General features: G+C 28.1%; 1 protein-coding gene across 3 annotated transcripts in view; it reads left to right on the forward strand.

Moving 5' to 3' along the window:
- LOC113547913 (cyclic nucleotide-gated cation channel subunit A) overlaps positions 1–20681 on the forward strand; it is a 179427-nt gene that overhangs the window by 129730 nt on the left and 29016 nt on the right. For all 3 annotated transcript variants that reach the window (XM_026948497.1, XM_026948499.1, XM_026948500.1), the window contains one exon: positions 18962–19411. In XM_026948497.1, coding sequence (XP_026804298.1) covers positions 18962–19411 — 450 coding nt within the window. The remainder of the gene's footprint in view (positions 1–18961; positions 19412–20681) is intronic.

Below are 20681 nucleotides of genomic sequence, written 5' to 3' on the forward strand. Positions count from 1 at the left end.
TATTTTTTTTAAAGTACTTTTACCTATACAAAACATTCGTAAACAGCGATCCATGTCAAATAAGTTTAACCTGTTAGTAAAACCGACTTTCACTGAATATACAATTGCACATTAGAATTATTATTCTTAAATGTTTTATCTTAATGACGTAGTATTAAAATTAAATCGTCAAGCTTATAAAATAATAGCTGTAAATAACTGCATTTCTTGTTACTCCCATAGAGTATTGTGACATGAGTTCAAAACCTTAATTAATTAAAAATAATTATTAAATTGTATCTATGTTTGTAAACGCTTGAACTTTACCAGCTGATTATGTTGAAAATAAATCTAATTTGTAATGTATAATTTTTAAAGTGTCAAATGTTAATCAAGCTTGATGAAAATACAACTACTAATTTATCATAAACAACAAATGGTGTCGTGGTATTCATAATTCATACAAAGTTTTTATTGTTTCGAAAGTTGAATGCAATAATTATGTTCATTTTACATTCTAAAGACGTGAAACGATTTTACTTCCATACTCAAGCCTTTTGTTTTGAATAAATTAAAAATTATAATATCTCCTATTAAAATGCATTATTATTATTTTAAGTTACAAACTAATTAATAAAAGTTCATTTAACTTTTAACGTCCGTGAATATTCCATAATATTTTTACACAATAAGATATTTTTCGATTACTAAAATTCTACTCTAGTATTAAAAAAATTATAAAAGAGTTTCAAACATTTACCTCATTTATTTTACGTATCAATAAAGTACAATAGAGTATAATACATACGATTCGTCCCTTGAGAATTTAATAATTAATAAAACTCCGATAATACTATAACTGCATATGAAGTAAATTTTTGTTTGTTTAGTAATTGTTGGTGAATGTCTAGGGACTATAATTTTAATATATTTTAAGGCTTCTCCTCGAGTGAATTTTTCTCTGTCGATTCAATATATATTTATGTTTTCACAAATTATAACTGTAAATATTTACAAATTGTATTCAAAAAAAATTTTAAATGCTTTTTATTTTTTAATTATTTTAATAATTTAATAATATTAGCATACAATTTTCCTCGTATATATATAAATATATATTAATTTGAGACGGAATTTGTACGTCTTCGTTGATCTATCAAGTTATTTTAATTAGTTACTTAACGTTCATTTTATGTACTGTCTTCTTATGTCCTCCTTCTTACTTGTAACTTAAACGCATCCACCTGCCAACGATATAATTATACTTCTCTACTCACTTCTTATCTAAAGTTTAAAATTCATACAAAACTATTTGAATAAATAACTAACTTTTAAAATCTCTACATAAGCGGACTCTTTAAGTTGGCTATCTCTAATTTTTAACAAGACAAACTTAAAATATTATACTTTAATAGTTTTTGATCTACAAAACGGTCATAGTTTTCCCAAATCGTACTTCAAAAATATTGACGGTAAGTCGGTAACATACAAACGCGGTATAAGACATTCTGTGTTGTAATAGTATATAATGAACACAATACCCCGTCTGTACAGTAACTGACCCAGTTTTTAGTTCATCGAATAGTATATTTTTCCTCGATCGTATCCATCCTAAAATTATATCGGTCGCTTCCTCGGTGCGCATCCGTAAACAAACAAAAGCATTTAACGATTTCCTGTTTACTGCGAAACATACATTATTGGCTTCGTTTAGTTTTGGCGTATAGCACCTACTCGACTCGATCGTTCCAGAGGATGTCGTGTTTTCAAATATATAATTGTGACCCACCCTCTCCGTCTACACACCCGCCCACGGCCGAGCACATTGAGGCATTATCGTTATATTTCTGTATAACAAGTAAAGTTTGGCATAATAGATGGCATAAATCTCCTTCGCGAACACACGTATAATACGTAGGTGCGTGTACTTTCCACATGGGCCACGTTATTATCAAAAAAGTTTAAGTTAATGTTGAAAATTCGGTTTTGTGTAGGTATACTGTGGTCAACGCTAAAAGTTCTTAATCATTATGTACTATAACGCGTAGGTACTTATTAATTATTATATAACATTACATCGTTGATTGGCCATACACGCAATTTATGTCATTCACTAATAAGTAGAAGTGTGAACAGATTAAGACTATAAAGTCTAAGAACCGTGATATTATCATATTATACGTACTATATCTATGGACATTTCTTTTCCCATTAAAGTTATTTATAACTAATAAACACGCTATAAATATCCGTTGTAATATACTGCAATTGTTATAAATTAATTATTAGTCATTGTAATTATAATTGTTCTTAAATATAAACGTGTATAATATTTTTATACAATTTATAAGCAAATTAATAAATTAATAAATTATTTTCGCATATTATAGGTACAATATTATAGGAACTACAATAATTGAATAAAACTAGTTCTCTATATAATAAAATAAACAAAAATTAAACAATAAACAATCCAAATATTTATTTAATTTGGTATAATTTGTAAATAAATATATGAATAATACTGTAGATGACATAATAAATGACAGATAATATACATAAATTTAACTAATCAAAAAAAGAATTACACATACGATGAAAATATTACCTTAACAAAAAATTAATACTTTGATAATTATTGCAATTGGATTTTAAATATATACCTATATACGATGTTATGCGTTTTTGTATACATTTTTTTTTTAATTACACATATTTGTACAATACCTTAAATCAACTACATTAAACATAACTATAATATGGAAATGTGTGTCATATTTCTAAAAATCTCTCTTTTATTACCCACATCTCATGTGTATATTTTCTATTCATAATACTAATTCGCACTACGGGGTTTCTCCCTAACCAAACAATTTCGAAAAACGCGTATTAAAAAAATACTCCTTACATTTTTATGTGAATAGTTTTTCAGCCCAACGACTTTCTTGCGCTGTTCTGCAGGCTCCATTTATCTACCTAGCTGATTTAACACCGTTCTCAACGATTCCCTACCTACGTGACTCGAATCGCACCGACGGCGACGGAATTATTCTGTAGTCAGTGTAAAATATGTCACATCCGATAACATGATTAATCTATCTGATTGTGCTGTATAATAATTAATCAACGGGATATCGATGATGGGGGGGGGGTAGGGAAAAATTGAAATTCCATCACTCTGCACCCTCTTATTCCTATTCGCGCGCACAAATTGCCGGGAGATTTGATTTCAATGGATGTCACTGAATGTGTACCAATAATAATACGTCCATCGCGATCACCGACGATCGTTGTCACGCGCACAACAGGAATTTCCTACGATTATTCCATATTAACCTATTGTCTACGCGGAAAAAGTCGAAGGAGTTTCGAGCTGTATATACGCGATGGACTGAAACAAAAAGTTTTTAACTCTTAGCCAGTAGGTGTTTACTCACATTACATTTGCACCGATATCCTGCGATTATCTTATAACTTTAAAGTGATTACTTCTCTTCTCGTATTCAGTTAGAGTCTTACGATTTCCTGATTAGGATTCTACGTGTAATCCGTTGCGTGGCTAAAATTTGTGTTAGTGTATCAATAGTTCTTTACGAATGTGTTCACACAACAGCACTATTGTCTAAAGCTATAATACATTGCAGGTAACAGCTTTTAGCATTTTAATGCATGCCATTTCCAAATGTTTATATTGTTCACTACTCACAGTGAAGATAAATTAATCATATTTTAACAGTAGCATTTGAACACGATAAAATAATAACTTATATTTAAATTATTTTGGTAGGTAGATAATAATATCATACAATAAGCATTACTAGTAGACCCGGTGTTAAGATAACATCTATATACATTAATTATCTTTTAACCTATCTAGATAGTTATATCAAAATGTATTTATTTTTATTTTAGATAAAAAAGAAATAGGCTTATTTAATATAAGTAATACAATTTATTTAGATAATTTTCATATAAAAGTTGTACTCCTATACAAAATTATGAATTCTATTTAATCACTTTATTATTTTACAAACACGAACTAAGAGATATAAATATCCAACCCATAATACGAATAGAACCAATGTTACTAAAATATAAAAATTAAAAATTGAAAAAATGATACAATATTTCTTGTTATTATTTTCAACAGTGCTATTACGATATTGTACATGCACTCTAAATGCCATAATTAAATATTAGGTGTTAGTAATTTACACCAGATATTTTAAAAATAGACCAAAGTTAAACTCCCGTAAAGACCGTTAAATTTTAGATATTTTATAAAGAATATAGTATCATTGTATACACTTTACACGTGTATCATGTAATGAACGGGAAATATGAATACAATCGATACTCAATAGTCATATTATATGGGTACAATCAGATCAGTAGACAGTATTTACAGTTCCGAGTTCAGTAGTCAATACATCACGTACATATTCGGTGTACTTATGTGTACTTAATATTAAGTATACATATAGCTCATCCTTAGTAACTGGTCACTTGGCTATAAGTGCGTACATAGCCGTTTGACAAGATTTATTTAAATCCAATCCTTCTTGAAATAATATAAATTAATAATTTTTTTATTGTAATTAATTAATTCCTATTAAAATATTTGAATTATTGTATGCATAATATGTAAAACTAACTATATGAGCGTAAAAATCATATAAAATCAATTCGCTGTTTAATTTTAAGCGTTAAATTACCTATAGATAAACGTTAAAATGTGGTATGACGTTTAACTTTTCATAAATTTTCAAAAATAATTTAGAGAATTAAGGTATAATTAAAATAAAAGGCGATCAACACAATCCGTTTTTATCATAAGTATTATGCCATCATATCGTTATAAGCCTAAGCATTAAAAATACAAATATGTATAAAAAAAATGGTAATTCATCCGTGGATAAATTCCACTTGTATGTTATCTTTTTTTTCATCTAAATAATATCTTTTTACAATTATCTTATATTATCTAGATTTTTTTTTTTTAATTATTTGTTCCCAACAGTACTAGCACAGCTAATTCAAAAAATAATAGACCATGTATTACACATTGATAATACATTTATATAACATCATACATTGCATATGACTCTAAAAATATGTAATCGTTAAATTTACATTTTATACATTTAAATGACGTTTTCTCATAATTCCTCTTAAATACTTATTTTTGCAAATAACTTTTAATTTTTGATAAACAATATAAAATGCCATTATACTTTGCCCATTATAATGACCGTAAAATAAATAATTTAATCATTATTAAGTATTATAATAATTACACAAATTTGTATTCATTCACAGGACGTAACTTTATTACTGAGTGTTATGTATTAAAACGTATGTTATAAGTTAAAACACACACATTTGAAACATTTAAATGTTTCAAAAACAATTATTTGCACGTAGATTAATGTTAGGATGTAAAATGTAAAATGTTAAGTAAGTATATTTGATTTTAAAATTTCGGAAACTAAACCATACATGACACAATTTTCTATAATACACAATTTATTAACATTTTATGTAAAATTAATTTATTCTATTACCGTTAGTATTTCAATATTTCTTTAATATAATGATGAAAAATCAATCATCACTATTGTTCAACCGAATTGTGTACAAAAACATATTCGCTGTTCAGTGATTCACAACGACTCACTTATCCCATTAACAATATTAATTTAAATTAGATTTTTGGGTGTTTGTAATAAATGAAAAATTAAATTGTTTTTTTTTTTTTACTCAAGTTTCAAACACATAATGGAATCCGTAAAAACTTTTCGAAAAATTACCAGTGTTTGTAAAAACAAATAATTAAAAAGAAAAAGAAAAACCTTAGCCACCGTTGATGCATTGTTGTGGAAGGTCCATAGTCGTTTTGCTAATATAGGCTGCAATTAATCATTTACCACACCACTAGACCTCTGAACTAACAAGGTGGACGTCCTTTTTGACGGATGCCCTAGGTAAGCAATATTGTTGCGTGTTGAGTTGTAGTAAACATAATTAAAATTTATCATTTTATTATCTTTCCATTGTGTTACACTTCGATATTTCATTTTTGAAATAATAAAAAATTTTCAATATAAGAACTTAAATAAAAATACAATCAACCATTAAATTTAAATGTTTTAGCAATAAATACTTTAATTAGAAATAAAATAATTAAACTTTATAAAAACTACTTAAGCCCTAGAACTTAAGAAGAGTACAAATATATATAAGTCTGAGTTGGGCGAAATTAGTTTTCCTAGTCTTCTTAGTGGTTTATTGAGGAAATTTATTACCTAGTGGCTAGTACCTACATAGTAATATGTACAAAATAAAATGCTTAAAAATATAGCGTTCATAAACATTGAAAACGCAACGAGTGTTGAATCGGTAAATTTTAAAATAAATGGTCAGCAGTGGTTATTTTGTTGTTACAAAAACACTGCAGTAGTGAACCACCACTATATGCCCAATACAGTATTTACCATTTGGTAAATTTATCCTTCTTCATTATCTCCACCGAAATACAATAAAGACTCTTTTAAAAACAGTATCTCTTTATGTACACTTAAAGTTAATTCGTTGATACACAAATATATTTTATTTCATCAGCCCTAACATAGTATTATACAGAAAATAAATATATACGGTATTTTCAATAAATTATTATTAGAATTGTGTACATAGTACTATATATTTCCAAAACACGCTTAGGTATTTCCTATTTATAATATCATATTTAAATTAATGTACGTTTGCATAAATTAATAAGTTAAAGCAATTTTAGATTCACCAAGTTCTAAACAAAAATACTATTTACACAAAGTATTACCTTGGAAAATGAACTTCTACATAAATTCGACTAAATTCCTTTGGTAGACTTTTAACATCTCCACGAACGATATTATATTTCGATACGGCATTTTTTATTGACTCAGACTACACCCCCTACATAAAATTATTCATATTGACGATCAATTTAGAAAAATAAATTAAGTCATGTCTATAGATGCCTATCTCCGTGTAGACGGCTACACAATGTAAATGTTTGTTGTTTATGTTGTTATAACTCTGTATTAATCATAAACCCATCATAAAGTAATTCAATACAAATATCTAGCTTTTCTTATTAATTGTCGATTCGAGTTTCGATATAAAACTAAATATTTATTTATGTATAACGAGGTATCGATTGTATTATTATTACCCAACAACGTTTCGGTTTACAAGTTTCGACATATTATAGTTATTTGAAGTGTATATTATTATTGTTATAATAATTAGTATGCATTATTGTAGTTTTCGTTGTATAATATCTGAGTCAAGCTTCATTGTTGAATAAGATGAGTTTTACTATTGCTTCAGCTGTAGCTATTATAATTTTTCAGACGTAGATAATTTTGGCATATTGACGGCGTTCAATCAAAATATATTTTACAACGAAAAAAAAACTCGTTTAGAATAATATTTTTATGATTCATTAGTTCTAAAACAAATGAATTAAATAATTAATTATATACAGTGAATGTGATTTTGACACAACTTTTCTCGTCTTTTATTCTAGTATCGCGATTACTATTAGTTCCGGTATTTCACACCCAACTCATGAATATTATTGTAATTTTTATACAATAATATTTCGATTTCACAGCGTAATAAACAGACAATTGAGGCACACCGCCATCGAAGAATCATTTTTCCGGTATTAGATAAATATATATTTTTTTTATATATATTCGCCTGGCTTAGGGATTAGTAAAAACACATATTTAGTAATATTAAATTTTTAATATTTGCTATAATACTTATCTAAAATAACACTAGACAATTTGATAATATATAAACGTATTCATTTAAATTTTAAAACCATATTTTACCACAGATCGTCTATTACTGTCTTAGCTAAAGTATTTTAAAATTGATATTAAATTCAAGTCGAATGTATTAATTTATAGTACGATACATATAATATATAATATTTATATATTGTTTTGTAATATTTAGTTTTGACAGCTTATATAACTAGCACAAAAAACTCTGTTTGAAAACAAGCATGTCTTTGTATTCTCTTTTAATTTATTTTCTAATTCCTACAAATCGCCACTTATTATAGTGCACAAATGATACAGTACCATTAGCAAATGTAATATGAAACAAACACGAACAGTCGTTTTCAATGCATTAGAGATCTAACAAATCTTTAACTGAACAAAATGTTGTAAGCTAAATAAATACGTTATACAATATTATAGTTGGTAGATATAACTTAATTACTGTCTGTTGACTACTCGGAAAAAGGCTCAAAAATACACTTCTGGAATGGGCATTAAATCTCTGTCTCTCAGTTATTGCTTTTATGTTTAAATATTACATCCCTAAGCTTCCCGATGGACATGCTTTGTTCCCATATTGACTTTTTCGTTAGAATTGTAACGTCAAATGAGTCAAAATAAAACAGCTGTAGAAACGATTAAAAACAATTAATATACCTAAAACATCATTAAATATGAACTACAATAAATCACACATGACACGTAAACAGAGTGATAAAATGATGCAACAAACACACTTTCGGGCGTAAATAAAAATAAGTACGAATTTCCAAAATTAATTACACTGCAACCTGTATATAACGAACAGTCACGAAACCAAAATAATTGTTCATTATAGCAAGATTTCAGTGTTTTAAAAGTAAAATTAATCTACAAACATATCTGTTTAATAAAAAATGAAAATGTTGTGCGTGTATTATATTAATATAATCTTAATCATTATTATTATATTACACATATACATTATAAATTTAATTTTAATATTTCGTAAAAAATAATAGTACTTATCGGTTTGTTTTTTGAACTTCGATTTGGTAACTCGTGTTGGATTTTCTCACATGTGAAAACCCTTTTTCATTACTTTTATACAAAAAAAACTTCTTCAGACAATTAAGCTGTTCGAGAGCTTCTAAACAATTTTCAAACGACTTAATTTCAAAATTTTCTGATTTGCCGTCAGCTTGTTAAGATATTACATTTGAATTTTAACCAGGATTATTGTCCGTTATGAAATCACCGGGGTAAAAATATATACAAAGAGTCCGTTATAGACAGGTCGAAATGTATTGAAATATATATCATTTTTCCGGGCCTTGGTCATTTTGTCTATTAAAAGAGGTGTCCATTAAGTCAGGTTTCACTGTAATATAAATTAAAAATAACAATTACTTGAATAATTATTACAATCGAAAGAAAGTTACACAAGTGGGTACCACTCTATTATACATTAGGTGTGGAATTATATAATGTAACTATTATAGTTGTGTTAAATTTAAATTCAATAATATAACACTGTATATTTATGTATGACAAATAATTCTGAGCGAAAACAGTCTGTCAGCCTATATTACGAAGTTTATTTTGTGATCTGCTTTTTGGATATTATAATACCTACAATTGATTGAAATAATTTTTAATAAAAATATTGCATTTATTCTATTATTAGTATTTAATTATTATAATAACATATATTTCACCACATAATATAAACTTATATAACTCAAATTTACATATTTCTGTAAATACCGTTAAACGGTAAAAATAGATTCTACGTATAATTAGATTATATTTTAAAATAAATCAAAAATGTCATTACGTAATGCGTATAGTAAAATGCATAATAATATAATGTACGTAAAAGTTCTAAGTTCCCAAGAATAATGTTTTTAAACTATAATAAAATAATTAACAACATTATTTATCGTTTAAATAAGTAATTTCGTCCAAATTTAAACTTAAAACGTCCATAAAAAATAATAACTATACATATTTTTTTTAGAGTTTATGGTTCCCGTATGAACTACTTATGATAAATCTTGTATTAAATTTTTAAAACTTAAATATAAAGAAAAAAGTTTATATGGATATTCAACTACGAAATAGCTTGTAATTTTTTGCAATTTTGACGAATTTCTTCAAAATTTTAACCACAAATGCATATAAAAACCTAACCTTACAGATGTATAAAGAACTTGAGTAGAATATTGTATTAAGTTTTCAAGACAATAATTTTTTTAAAAAAATTTAATTTAGCGTTCCTATAATTAGCTTAAAATGAGTTAAGACATTTTGAAAATTTTATCATGTAATGAATATGATAAAATAAACATTTTGAGAAAATGTTAAGTATCAACGATTTTTCGTTTTTTAACTAAAAAACCAAATATCGATAATAAAAAAAAAATAGTCATTATACGAGTTGTATTTGGATTATCTATATATCATAAAAACTGTTCAAACTTCAATTGCTCATCAAATATCAATTTGGTTTTTTTTATATAGATTAAAAATAACTACAATAAACCTTGTATTTTTTGAGATTTTCATGAATTTCGTCAAAATTCTAAATTTTAACGCTAATAAAAAACTATATATCACGACTAAACATTTTCAATATTTTTTTTATTGATAAATTAACCAATTATTAGGAACATTTATTTCAGAGTAATAACAAAATAAAGAAATCAATTAGCCAAAATTTGGTTTATCGTAAAATTCCGGTTTTCTGTAATTTATTGTTAAATTCGTAAATAAAAAATATTAGAAATTTTTAATTCAAAACCTTTTAAGTGCAAACTAGATCCAATTTTGTATCCAAAACCACCCTCAAAATTGATAATAAAATCATATCATCTATAGCTTATCAATTACTGATACAAACAAAAAACGCAAAATTCTAAAATCTTACATTTATCGCTCTGATTTGAATCTTAAATGATATATAAACCTATTTTTACTACTGAAAATATACATTCCATTACAAATTTCGAATGATACACTAAAAATAATCAAATTAAATATATCCCAAGACTTTCAGCTACTTTAACTCGAGAAATATTCGATTTCATTACATAATTTATGAGCGAAATATTTCTGATTGTACAAATCTTCTAAAAATAAAATCAAAAAATACAGATTCTTAAGAAGAGCTTATCATGTTTAATAAAATAATAAAAAATTGAATAAATGTGCATATATATCACGACAAACCTTTCAAAAAAACTTTTCGTGTTGACATTCGTAATATCAACTATAACAATATTGATAGATATTTTTGATAAATTAACTATTACAAATCGATAAACATTATATAGTTAGCCAAATCTCTTAAACCGTTAATAATATCATCATACATCATTAAATTTTTAAAATTATAAATAGTTATCTTTCCAAACCTATGAAAATAGAATTTTATTTATATGTATAATTCAAATAAAATTACTAGGTACTCACTTTAAAAATCAACGAACTGTTTCCTTAGGGTTAAAATTTAAATTGATCTATAACCAGGCAACTAGCAAACTTATAGCTAACTCAGATAAAAAAAAATTAAAAACAATCAAATATTTTTAAAGACCAATAATTAGACCTTTAATCAGACAATAAAATCTACTTTTTAGAGGTTAATGATCTTTTAAGTACTGTTTGTATTTAATTATTGATCCATAAGGGAGTCACAAAACTTTAGAACGCTTTTCAAAAATTGTTGATGTTGAAAACTGATAGAAAAATACGAATTAAAAACCATTAGCTAGGCTGGAATCTATTATAAGTATTATACTTCTGCGGTACAACATATTACATGTAAGTAAATTTAAACATAATATATTTAAACCTAATTTACTTATATTACAGTTCGCGCATTGGAGTACTTAAAATTATCGATTTATCAAACTATACTGTAATGCGCGATTAACAGTATAATAAATATTACTGATGGTTTCTTAATAGCCACACCATAAATGTTTTGGAAACATTTCTGGCCCACAAATAATTTTTCACTTATGTCAACTAAAGCCCATCTTATATTTGGAAAAATTCCAATGCTTTAAATTAACTTTTCTCCTCTATGAGTTGCTATTTATTTATTTATTTATTTATTTTATTTTTTTATTACCAAACCCCACCTCACAATTCTTAGTTTAGTGCCAAATCGTTACAAAAGTCCACGTGATATGTATAAAAAAAAACAACTTCAATAATATAATAATATTTTTACTTCATATAAATCTAATATCTATTTTGTTGTTAAGAGGATAACTTTATTTTTCTAGTAATTTAAAGATACACTTCTATTTCATTTCATAACTGTTTACTGTTATCGCTATACTTTCCATACAACGCTCCATTCAATAGGTAAAAACATGTTAAATTTTAAAATATAACTTAAATATATTTATGTACATCATTATTCAAATATTAAAAAGAAAAAATAACCATGTACCTACAAGCATAATAGGATTAAAAAGATTTTCAGTAAGAAATAAAAAAAATATTCCATAAAACTTCTCGGAGTGATTACATTGTTTAAAAGGTATCCTAGATATATGAATAATAACATACAACACCTTGTAGAAGTATTGGGAGGTTTGCAGCAACATTGTAAAAGGTACTTGGATTTATTTAATGTTGTTATGATTTTATCTTACATATATTTGCTTTTTGCATAAAAAAAACATTTTTTTAAATATTCGTAACCCAAGTAATAAGTACCCACCTTCTACCCATCTATACTTAAAAAAATATAAGCTGCCCTTGATTTTCAATTTTTGTCACACTTTTAAAACTATTTATTTTATAGTATAAAAATTTCCATTCTCTTTATTATACATTTTTTTTTTTAATTAATATTTATATTATATGAGTTAATTATGAGTAATTGAATAGATGCCATAATTATTATCATGATATAACCTTTTAAACTAAATAATAAACTTATCTCAATAATCTACAAATAATATTATATTTAATACATTTAGAATATTGAAAGACTTAATTTCAAAATATAAGACACCGAAAATCTTCAGAAATTAATTGTTGTGCCCTGAATAGCGTGTTTACATACAAAGAGCGTTGATAGTATTTTAATTGTTAAAAATCAAAAAAATTTGGACAAATAGTTTAAAAGTTATTACGAACATTTAAAGTTAAGACAAGCGAAATGGAATGGTACAAGGGTATGCCGCAAAATATTGATTCACTACTACGCTCATTAAAACTTTTAATACAACTAATAATTTGTCCTACGTTTAATTTTTTTTAAATTTGAATTTTTCTATAAATTATTGTGTTACGGAATATGAAATAAAATTGTATGTCGTCGTTGTACAAGAGTAATAAAACTTAAAAAGAGGGAAAGTAAGTAGCCATCCACTATATGCTGTACAATAGGAGTATACCTCGCCATTGAGCAGGTTACTGTAATGGATATGTTAAATTTGAATTCAACCATTGCAATACAAAAATCGATCCTAATCTTTTCCGGTCTGTCATCCTATTATCGTAAAAATATATTGCTATTAATTATTATGGTAATTAATTTTATTATTCATAGTGATGCAGTATAAACTATAGATAGGCACTATAGTATAAAATTAATCCAAATGTTTTAAAATGTTATTGTGCACAAAAAAACATAATAATAAGTAAAAGTTTCAAATTCAACAAAAAAATATTTTTGAATTACAAAAAATTAACTAAAATTGTTATTCTACGTTTTGACATCGAATATCAACCGAATTTTAACTTTAAATATCTATAAAAAAAAAAATCGAGTGTATATTTTTTTTTTAGATTTTAGTTCTAGTATAAATCACTTATACAGAACTTTGTATAACATTTCAAATTTATAAAAAAATAAAATCAAATATGTCAAATAACCATAAACAGCTACGAAAACCTCAAAATATTTCGATAAAGATATTATGTACAAACAATGCTAATGGAAACATTTGGTAAAAATCGTATGTATCTACTGTTATTCGATTTTGAATTCCAAGAAAAAAAACAAAACCAATTTCATCGAAAACTTTTCTTGTGTACAAATATCCACTTTTCATTAATTTTTTTTTCTGGTTATTTTGAATAATACTAGCAATTTTCAATATTGGCTTTTCAAAAGTAACAACTAAATCCGATTTATTATCAGTAACCACAATCAAAATTATAAATCGAAACAACTTTTTTAATACTTTCGTGTGAATACACAAAAAAAAAACACACATAATTGTAAAATTATAATACATTTATCACTTCACTCAAAATCTAAAATGACAACAATAAAAAATAGTAAAAAAAAAAATGACGTTTTTAATGACTTGAAATTAGGTAAAGGAAATATTTTCAAAAACGTTAGTGTTTTCTGCAGATATAATAAGTGTTTTATATTAAATGGATCACCCCGTACTTCTGTTTCTTTCATTTGTCATCGTGTAATCATTATTAGTGAATGTATATTTTTAATTAATCACATATTTCCGTGGTTCTATAACAAAAATATAAGTGTATACATAAATTAAAAATAAATAACCATTGAAAATCTAACTGTGCGGTGAACAGATTTTTCATTTCGTTGAGACGTTGATAATAGCAGTTCCTCTTCTATAAGGTTTCTCCTTAATCAAAGGAATATTATAATACAAGAGTCAGTTTTACGTGTCAATCATCAATACACTAGTACCATAGATTGATTATTGTATCCTACGCAGTTGCAGTGGAATAGTAATATTGCCGTCGAATGTGTGTACATATTATAATATTATTTTGCATTCGGCGAGCGTCTCGTCGACTCGGTTCGTCGGAATACTGCAAACCGTGAGAATGACGTAATTCCGTACTCACACGACTGATTGTAAATACATACATTTACGTAAATCGCTGTCGAACACCGTGGGTGCTGTGTCGGAATAAGGTACACTATCATCATCATCATCATCATCATCATTATTATTATTATATCAATATACGCATTCACTATTCGACGCAATCCACGTGGTACAACTACACACCTGTCTCGCGGGTATGGCAAAATAAATTGATAACACGGTACTTTATTAGAGTGTAATATTATAGCTCGACCGTTGATATCTATTTTCCTGACCGCACATTCGTGGATAGTACATTTCCAATAAATTGGTTATGACGTGTAAATAATAGTAGTAGTAAAATAATAATAATAATAATAATAATAATAGCTATTATTATTATTGTTATAAAACAAAATTTACGACCAATTCGAATCATGTGATTTGTTCGACAGAAATATTAATATTTATAAAAAAAAATTAACTATAATGATCGTCATTAAAATTAAAAAAAAAAATAAAAACGAAAAAGAGGGAAAAAAGGGAACGAGTGTGACTAAGCACTTGCAGTTAGTTTATACGATATCGGTCAGCGTGAACAGTATTGTTAAAGATAATATTCATTAATATTAGTCATGATTTAAAATAGCCTAATATTTTTTCAATTCATATACTATAAAATATTTGGAGAGAAGAAATTTAGCTCGCAGTAGGGGAGTCTATCCAAACTACCACTCCCAAGCGCACGTCAGAAATTTAGCCTAGCGTTTGGTGACCTGTTGGCTGATCATTTCGTTAGATTTATTTTCTAAACAAGTGTTTCTACGTAATATTTTAATTTGTAGTTCCTACCTAAATATTTTTAATTCGCTGATTGCAAACCTGTTTATCGCCTATCATAATACGATCATTATTATCTTATTCATCTTCCAGATAAATCGTGACAGAACAATGACTACAGTTTATAATGGAATTTTGTTTTTATATAATAATGTATTTAAAGTTCTACATATTTAATAATATCACGTAGCTAATTTAAAATTCTTATTAAAAACCATTGTGTCAAATGTTTTAAAGAAAAGAACGATACTTTTTAAAAATGCCAAGACTGCGTATAGAAAATCAATTAAACACAACCCGAGATCAAAAAAAAAAAAAAAAACTGAGACAAACAAAAAATGTTATAAATATTTTACATTAATTAAAATTTAAAAGTATTATAACTTATAAGGAACAGCTTTAACTTTTAATTTGAATCTCTATTATAAGGTTTTAATTATTTTTGATTTAAACACAAAATATATAGTAATATAAAAAGCTCTCTGAAAAATAATCGTGTCTGTATTAATGGTAATACAATCCGATATAATTTTGGTAACGAATTCAATCGTTTGTCCATAACATATTTGGACACATCACGTACAACATCATGTACAATTACAAACACGTATTAGTATGTTATGTGTATAATTTATAGTGTATTATATTATTTTCAAACAATTTAATTTCAATATTAGCGCTATAGTACACTCAAATAATAACACGACGAGGTAGGTTTTAAATCGCCTCACAAAAATATTTGTTTGATGTTTATTCTATACTTGTAAATTGTAATATAATCCAAGAAGTTATAATTTTAATTTTATTTCCAATATTCGTAGTTTACTATCGTTTTCACTACTTATGTATTAATATACTTAAGATTTTTCTATTAACACATTGTCATGTCTCCGATGTCCATTTTATCTTCCTCGGCGTTAACCGTTTTTCAAAAGTTCATAAATCACCGTTTTCCAACCGGCATAACGCGTACCTGATATAGGATCAGACATTAGACACCTATAATATCGTGCAATCGTGCAATAGCCAATAACGTGAATCCGCGAACATATAATTCGTGTCTGTATAACAATATAATAATACAATGCGGTCGGCGATTGACTTCCAACCGTTTTCCAAGTAATTTAAAAGTGAAAAATATCGCTATACCCGTGAAAATTATACTGGTCAGGTAACCTATTCCGTGGTCCTAGCCCGTGTTTTTACGCGCGTACAAAATCATAATTACGTCGCGAGCCGTCGTCGGATCGATCGATATTCAAGTGCGCTACAGACAATCATATATCGTCGACGACTCGTTTGTGTGCGTGCGCGTGAAAAATCGATTTCCCGAAGAATTCGGACAAGACGCTGTGATGGCATTGTGTTCGTACGTCGTTCGTGTTCGCTATACGTGTGCGGCACGTGCATCAGCGCACACAGCTGCGGACACCAAACCCGAGCCCGCCACACGGTTGATCGGGTGGCATCGCTACATTTTTCCGGGCGATTCGGTTGCCAAGTGCGACAAATTTCTCGCTTTCGCGGGGCGGCGGTGCTCTTTCACTGCCCGCGACGATACTGGCGATGGGTCGGGGAGAGGAGCCGATTCCTTTCGCACGCGGACACTGCACACACACACACACACACACACACATATATGTCTGACGCTCAGGACGGACGGCAGTAAATCACACTGGGAAATAAAGCGCGCGCGCACGCACTTTTATTTACAACATCCGGTCCCACCGAGTTCCGGGGGACATCATTAATAACGTTCGGGGACCGATACGTATTGCGACTAGTATTTTATATACGTATACAATATATTATATACATGAGGCGACAGCGGCGCGTCGGGGTGGTTAGGGCACGATATACGTTAAGGTCTCGTAAATATTAATAGGTCTCTCTATATATATGTATATATGTTCGTGTGTATGTGTGAGTATTTAGGTGGGTGCATGTGTGCGTGCGATCGTTTTTGCCTAAACATTCACACAATACACTACTGCGGAGTGCCGGACAAAAATAATAATAATAATATGTTTGCAAACCTTCGACCAACGTGCGGTGCCGTATTTTATACACCGGAATAAAAAATAAATAAATAACCTACAGAAACTCCACACACATACTCCTCTCCCCACCCCCACACACACACACACCAGTAAGCCGTCACTATACCGATCCCATACAAACCGGACGACGATAACCGTAAGAACGAAATCGAAAAAAAAAATAATCCAAATCCGTCTTTATACGTCGTCGTGCTTTCGACGCGATGTGTCATTACTTATTATAATATATCTTACGCCGTCACCACCGCAAGACGACAGGTAACACAATGAACACGTGTATATGTACATTATCCAGCACACAACATATACATGTTTATTATATTATCGTGTCGTTTTCGATCCATCTGAAAATTCAATTGCGGACGACGTGCTATTATTGCGTTCGTTTCATGTAATACACCAGCAACAGCAGTCGATTTTTTGGTTTTAGATATCTCGTGTATAGTTTGTCGAAATAAACGGCACGATGAAGATCGCCGAGTAACAACCGCGATGACCGTGCCCAATATTACGCATTTATACGATTAAAATATTACGATTTTTCAAAGAACAACCATTCCGGCATATGTATATTATGAGCGCACGATCGTGATAATATCTCATAATCACGTTCTCTGCAAATAACCACTTTTGTCTGGTATTTTATAAACGAAAATGTCCATAGAGATTTAAAAATACCTGCCAATAATAACATTTAAATGCTATAGACTTTAGCAACAATCCATTAATAAAACAATTACCTTCCAACTCACTTCGAGTAATGTGCACAGAGGATACGAAAAAAAACGGTTCAGATACGTACTAAATGATGCAAACAAATTTAGTTATTGTAGTTTTCTAGCTGGTGATTACCAAAACCATCCCATTAATGCGAATATTTTCTTGTCATATTTACTTTGTTATCACAATTCACAGTTACTAATTGTACCTAAAATGGATTATAAATCTATAAAATAAAAAACAATATATTAGAAATCGATAAACCACTATAACAGTAATAGTGTAAACTTCGACTTCCTCGTGAAATTAATGTACTACGCTTAAAACAAAAAGTTTCGTATATTCTAAAGGCATAGATTGGAATATTATTCAAAACGAAAAACTCGAGTATCTCTATAAAACCAACTTGACACGGTACCGTTACAACACAATTTCACCGTAATTTCTTTATTCTCCGTCGGGAATAATAATTTTCAAAATACGTTCATCGATCGACTTTTATTTTTCGCGTAAATATATAACTAACCAATGGGGTTAACAACGGCGTGGTTCAATTATTATCGGGAAATAAGAATTGGGTCGTTTAAGAAATTGTTCATTATACGTTTATACGGGTTAACTTCATTTTATATTTTTATAGTTCAGCAATCATCGTCCGTTTCAAATAATAATAGTCATAGCATTTACTAACACCAATTTTTATTATCATTATTTTTAGGTTTTCTGGACCAAGGTCTCATGGTCCGCAATTCTCATAAGCTACGGGAAAACTACTTCAGCACGTCTAAATGGAAATCAGACTTTCTGAGCCTGCTTCCCACCGACTTGGCGTACTTGTGGTGGCCGTCAGGCAGCTGTTCGGCAGACGTTCTGCCCTGTCCTGTAATCGTCCGTGCCAATCGACTGCTCCGAGTACCCAGGATGCTGGAGTTCTTCGACCGCACGGAAACCAAAACCGGGTACCCAAACGTGTTCCGCATTTGCAAGGTGGTGTTTGCCATACTTATACTAATACACTGGAACTCGTGCTTATACTTCGCTATAAGCTATGTGATCGGATTTGGGTCGGACAACTGGGTGTACAACTTGCAAGGTGCTAGGAATTCATCGCTATCTAGACAGTACATTTACTGTTTTTATTGGTCGACACTCACGCTCACAACTATAGGTAAGGAAAAAATATCAATCGACAGTAGAATTTAATCGAAAAGTAATGCAATATGATGCCTGTAAAATAAATGTTTTGAATGTAATGCAATGGTTTAAAAACGTCGTGCAGTACGCGTAGAAAAAAGTTTGTATTTAAAGGAAGAAGAAAGAGTAATAAAAAAAAAAAACCTATTAAAGAGAATTATATATAAGTGCTTTGCATGCTTAGCCGAATGTCTCTGGGAATTGTAATTTTTTCTCTTTAGTAAAACGGTTTAAACCGTAGATTAAGATGTCCACTTGAGGTGATTAAATGGGCATTATGCCAAATAAAAGTTTTATTCTATAATAATTTTATGCAAAATTGGCCACTGTCCAAAGGTTTAAGCGGTTGAAATCTCAATATTTTTAATAATAATATAGGTATTCAAATATATTTGAATAATAGCTCATCATAATGAATATTTGTTAAAGACCAAATCAATAAGAAATCATATTTAATGTGATATATCTAGTTACTCTAGTTCTTACTGAAACTAAGATTTAATAGTAAACCGTCGAAGAAAATATATTTTGAGTGGAATCGCCATAGGTAGAGCGTGTTTATAAGTAGTAATTATAATCATAACAGTTCATAAAAATAGTTTACGAGTACCTATATAATTTTTACGTATATACAAAAATAAAGACTATACTATAGTATTAAATCTCAAAACTAGAATAGAAATACGAATAATTTAGAGATATACTAAATTATTTAATATGATCGTTAGTTGATTAATTAGTTTTAAATTAAACAAAAAAACTTTTTCAATAAATTTATCATTTTTCACAATTTTATAAACAAAAGTAGTACATAACAACTATGAATTTATATTATGACGTGATGACTTTTTATAAGATTACTTAAATTATTTTAATGAGTTAAAATAAATAATTATCATAATGCTTATGTCAATTTTCTTAAAATATTAAAAAATGACAACAACAAAAAAAACCGTATAATACCACTTTTTTGTTTCATAAACTATCAAGAATAGCTAATCAAACTTTTAGAACTCTTTTTCTTCAATGGATACATGTCAAAAAACATATATCCATCTAAAGTAATCAAATTAAACAAAATTATAAACTGGAAGAAATAATAAATTAAATCATTTATTATACATTTTTTTTCGTATCATTGGATATTTTCCAGCTTCTAAAGTTTATCACCATTTTTCTATTGTATAATTATTCGTTTATTAGACATGTATTTTTTTTTTTTATTTTAAACAGCTATTAACAAG

This window comes from Rhopalosiphum maidis, chromosome 1, assembly GCF_003676215.2.
Source record: "Rhopalosiphum maidis isolate BTI-1 chromosome 1, ASM367621v3, whole genome shotgun sequence".
Classification (NCBI taxonomy): domain Eukaryota; kingdom Metazoa; phylum Arthropoda; class Insecta; order Hemiptera; family Aphididae; genus Rhopalosiphum; species Rhopalosiphum maidis.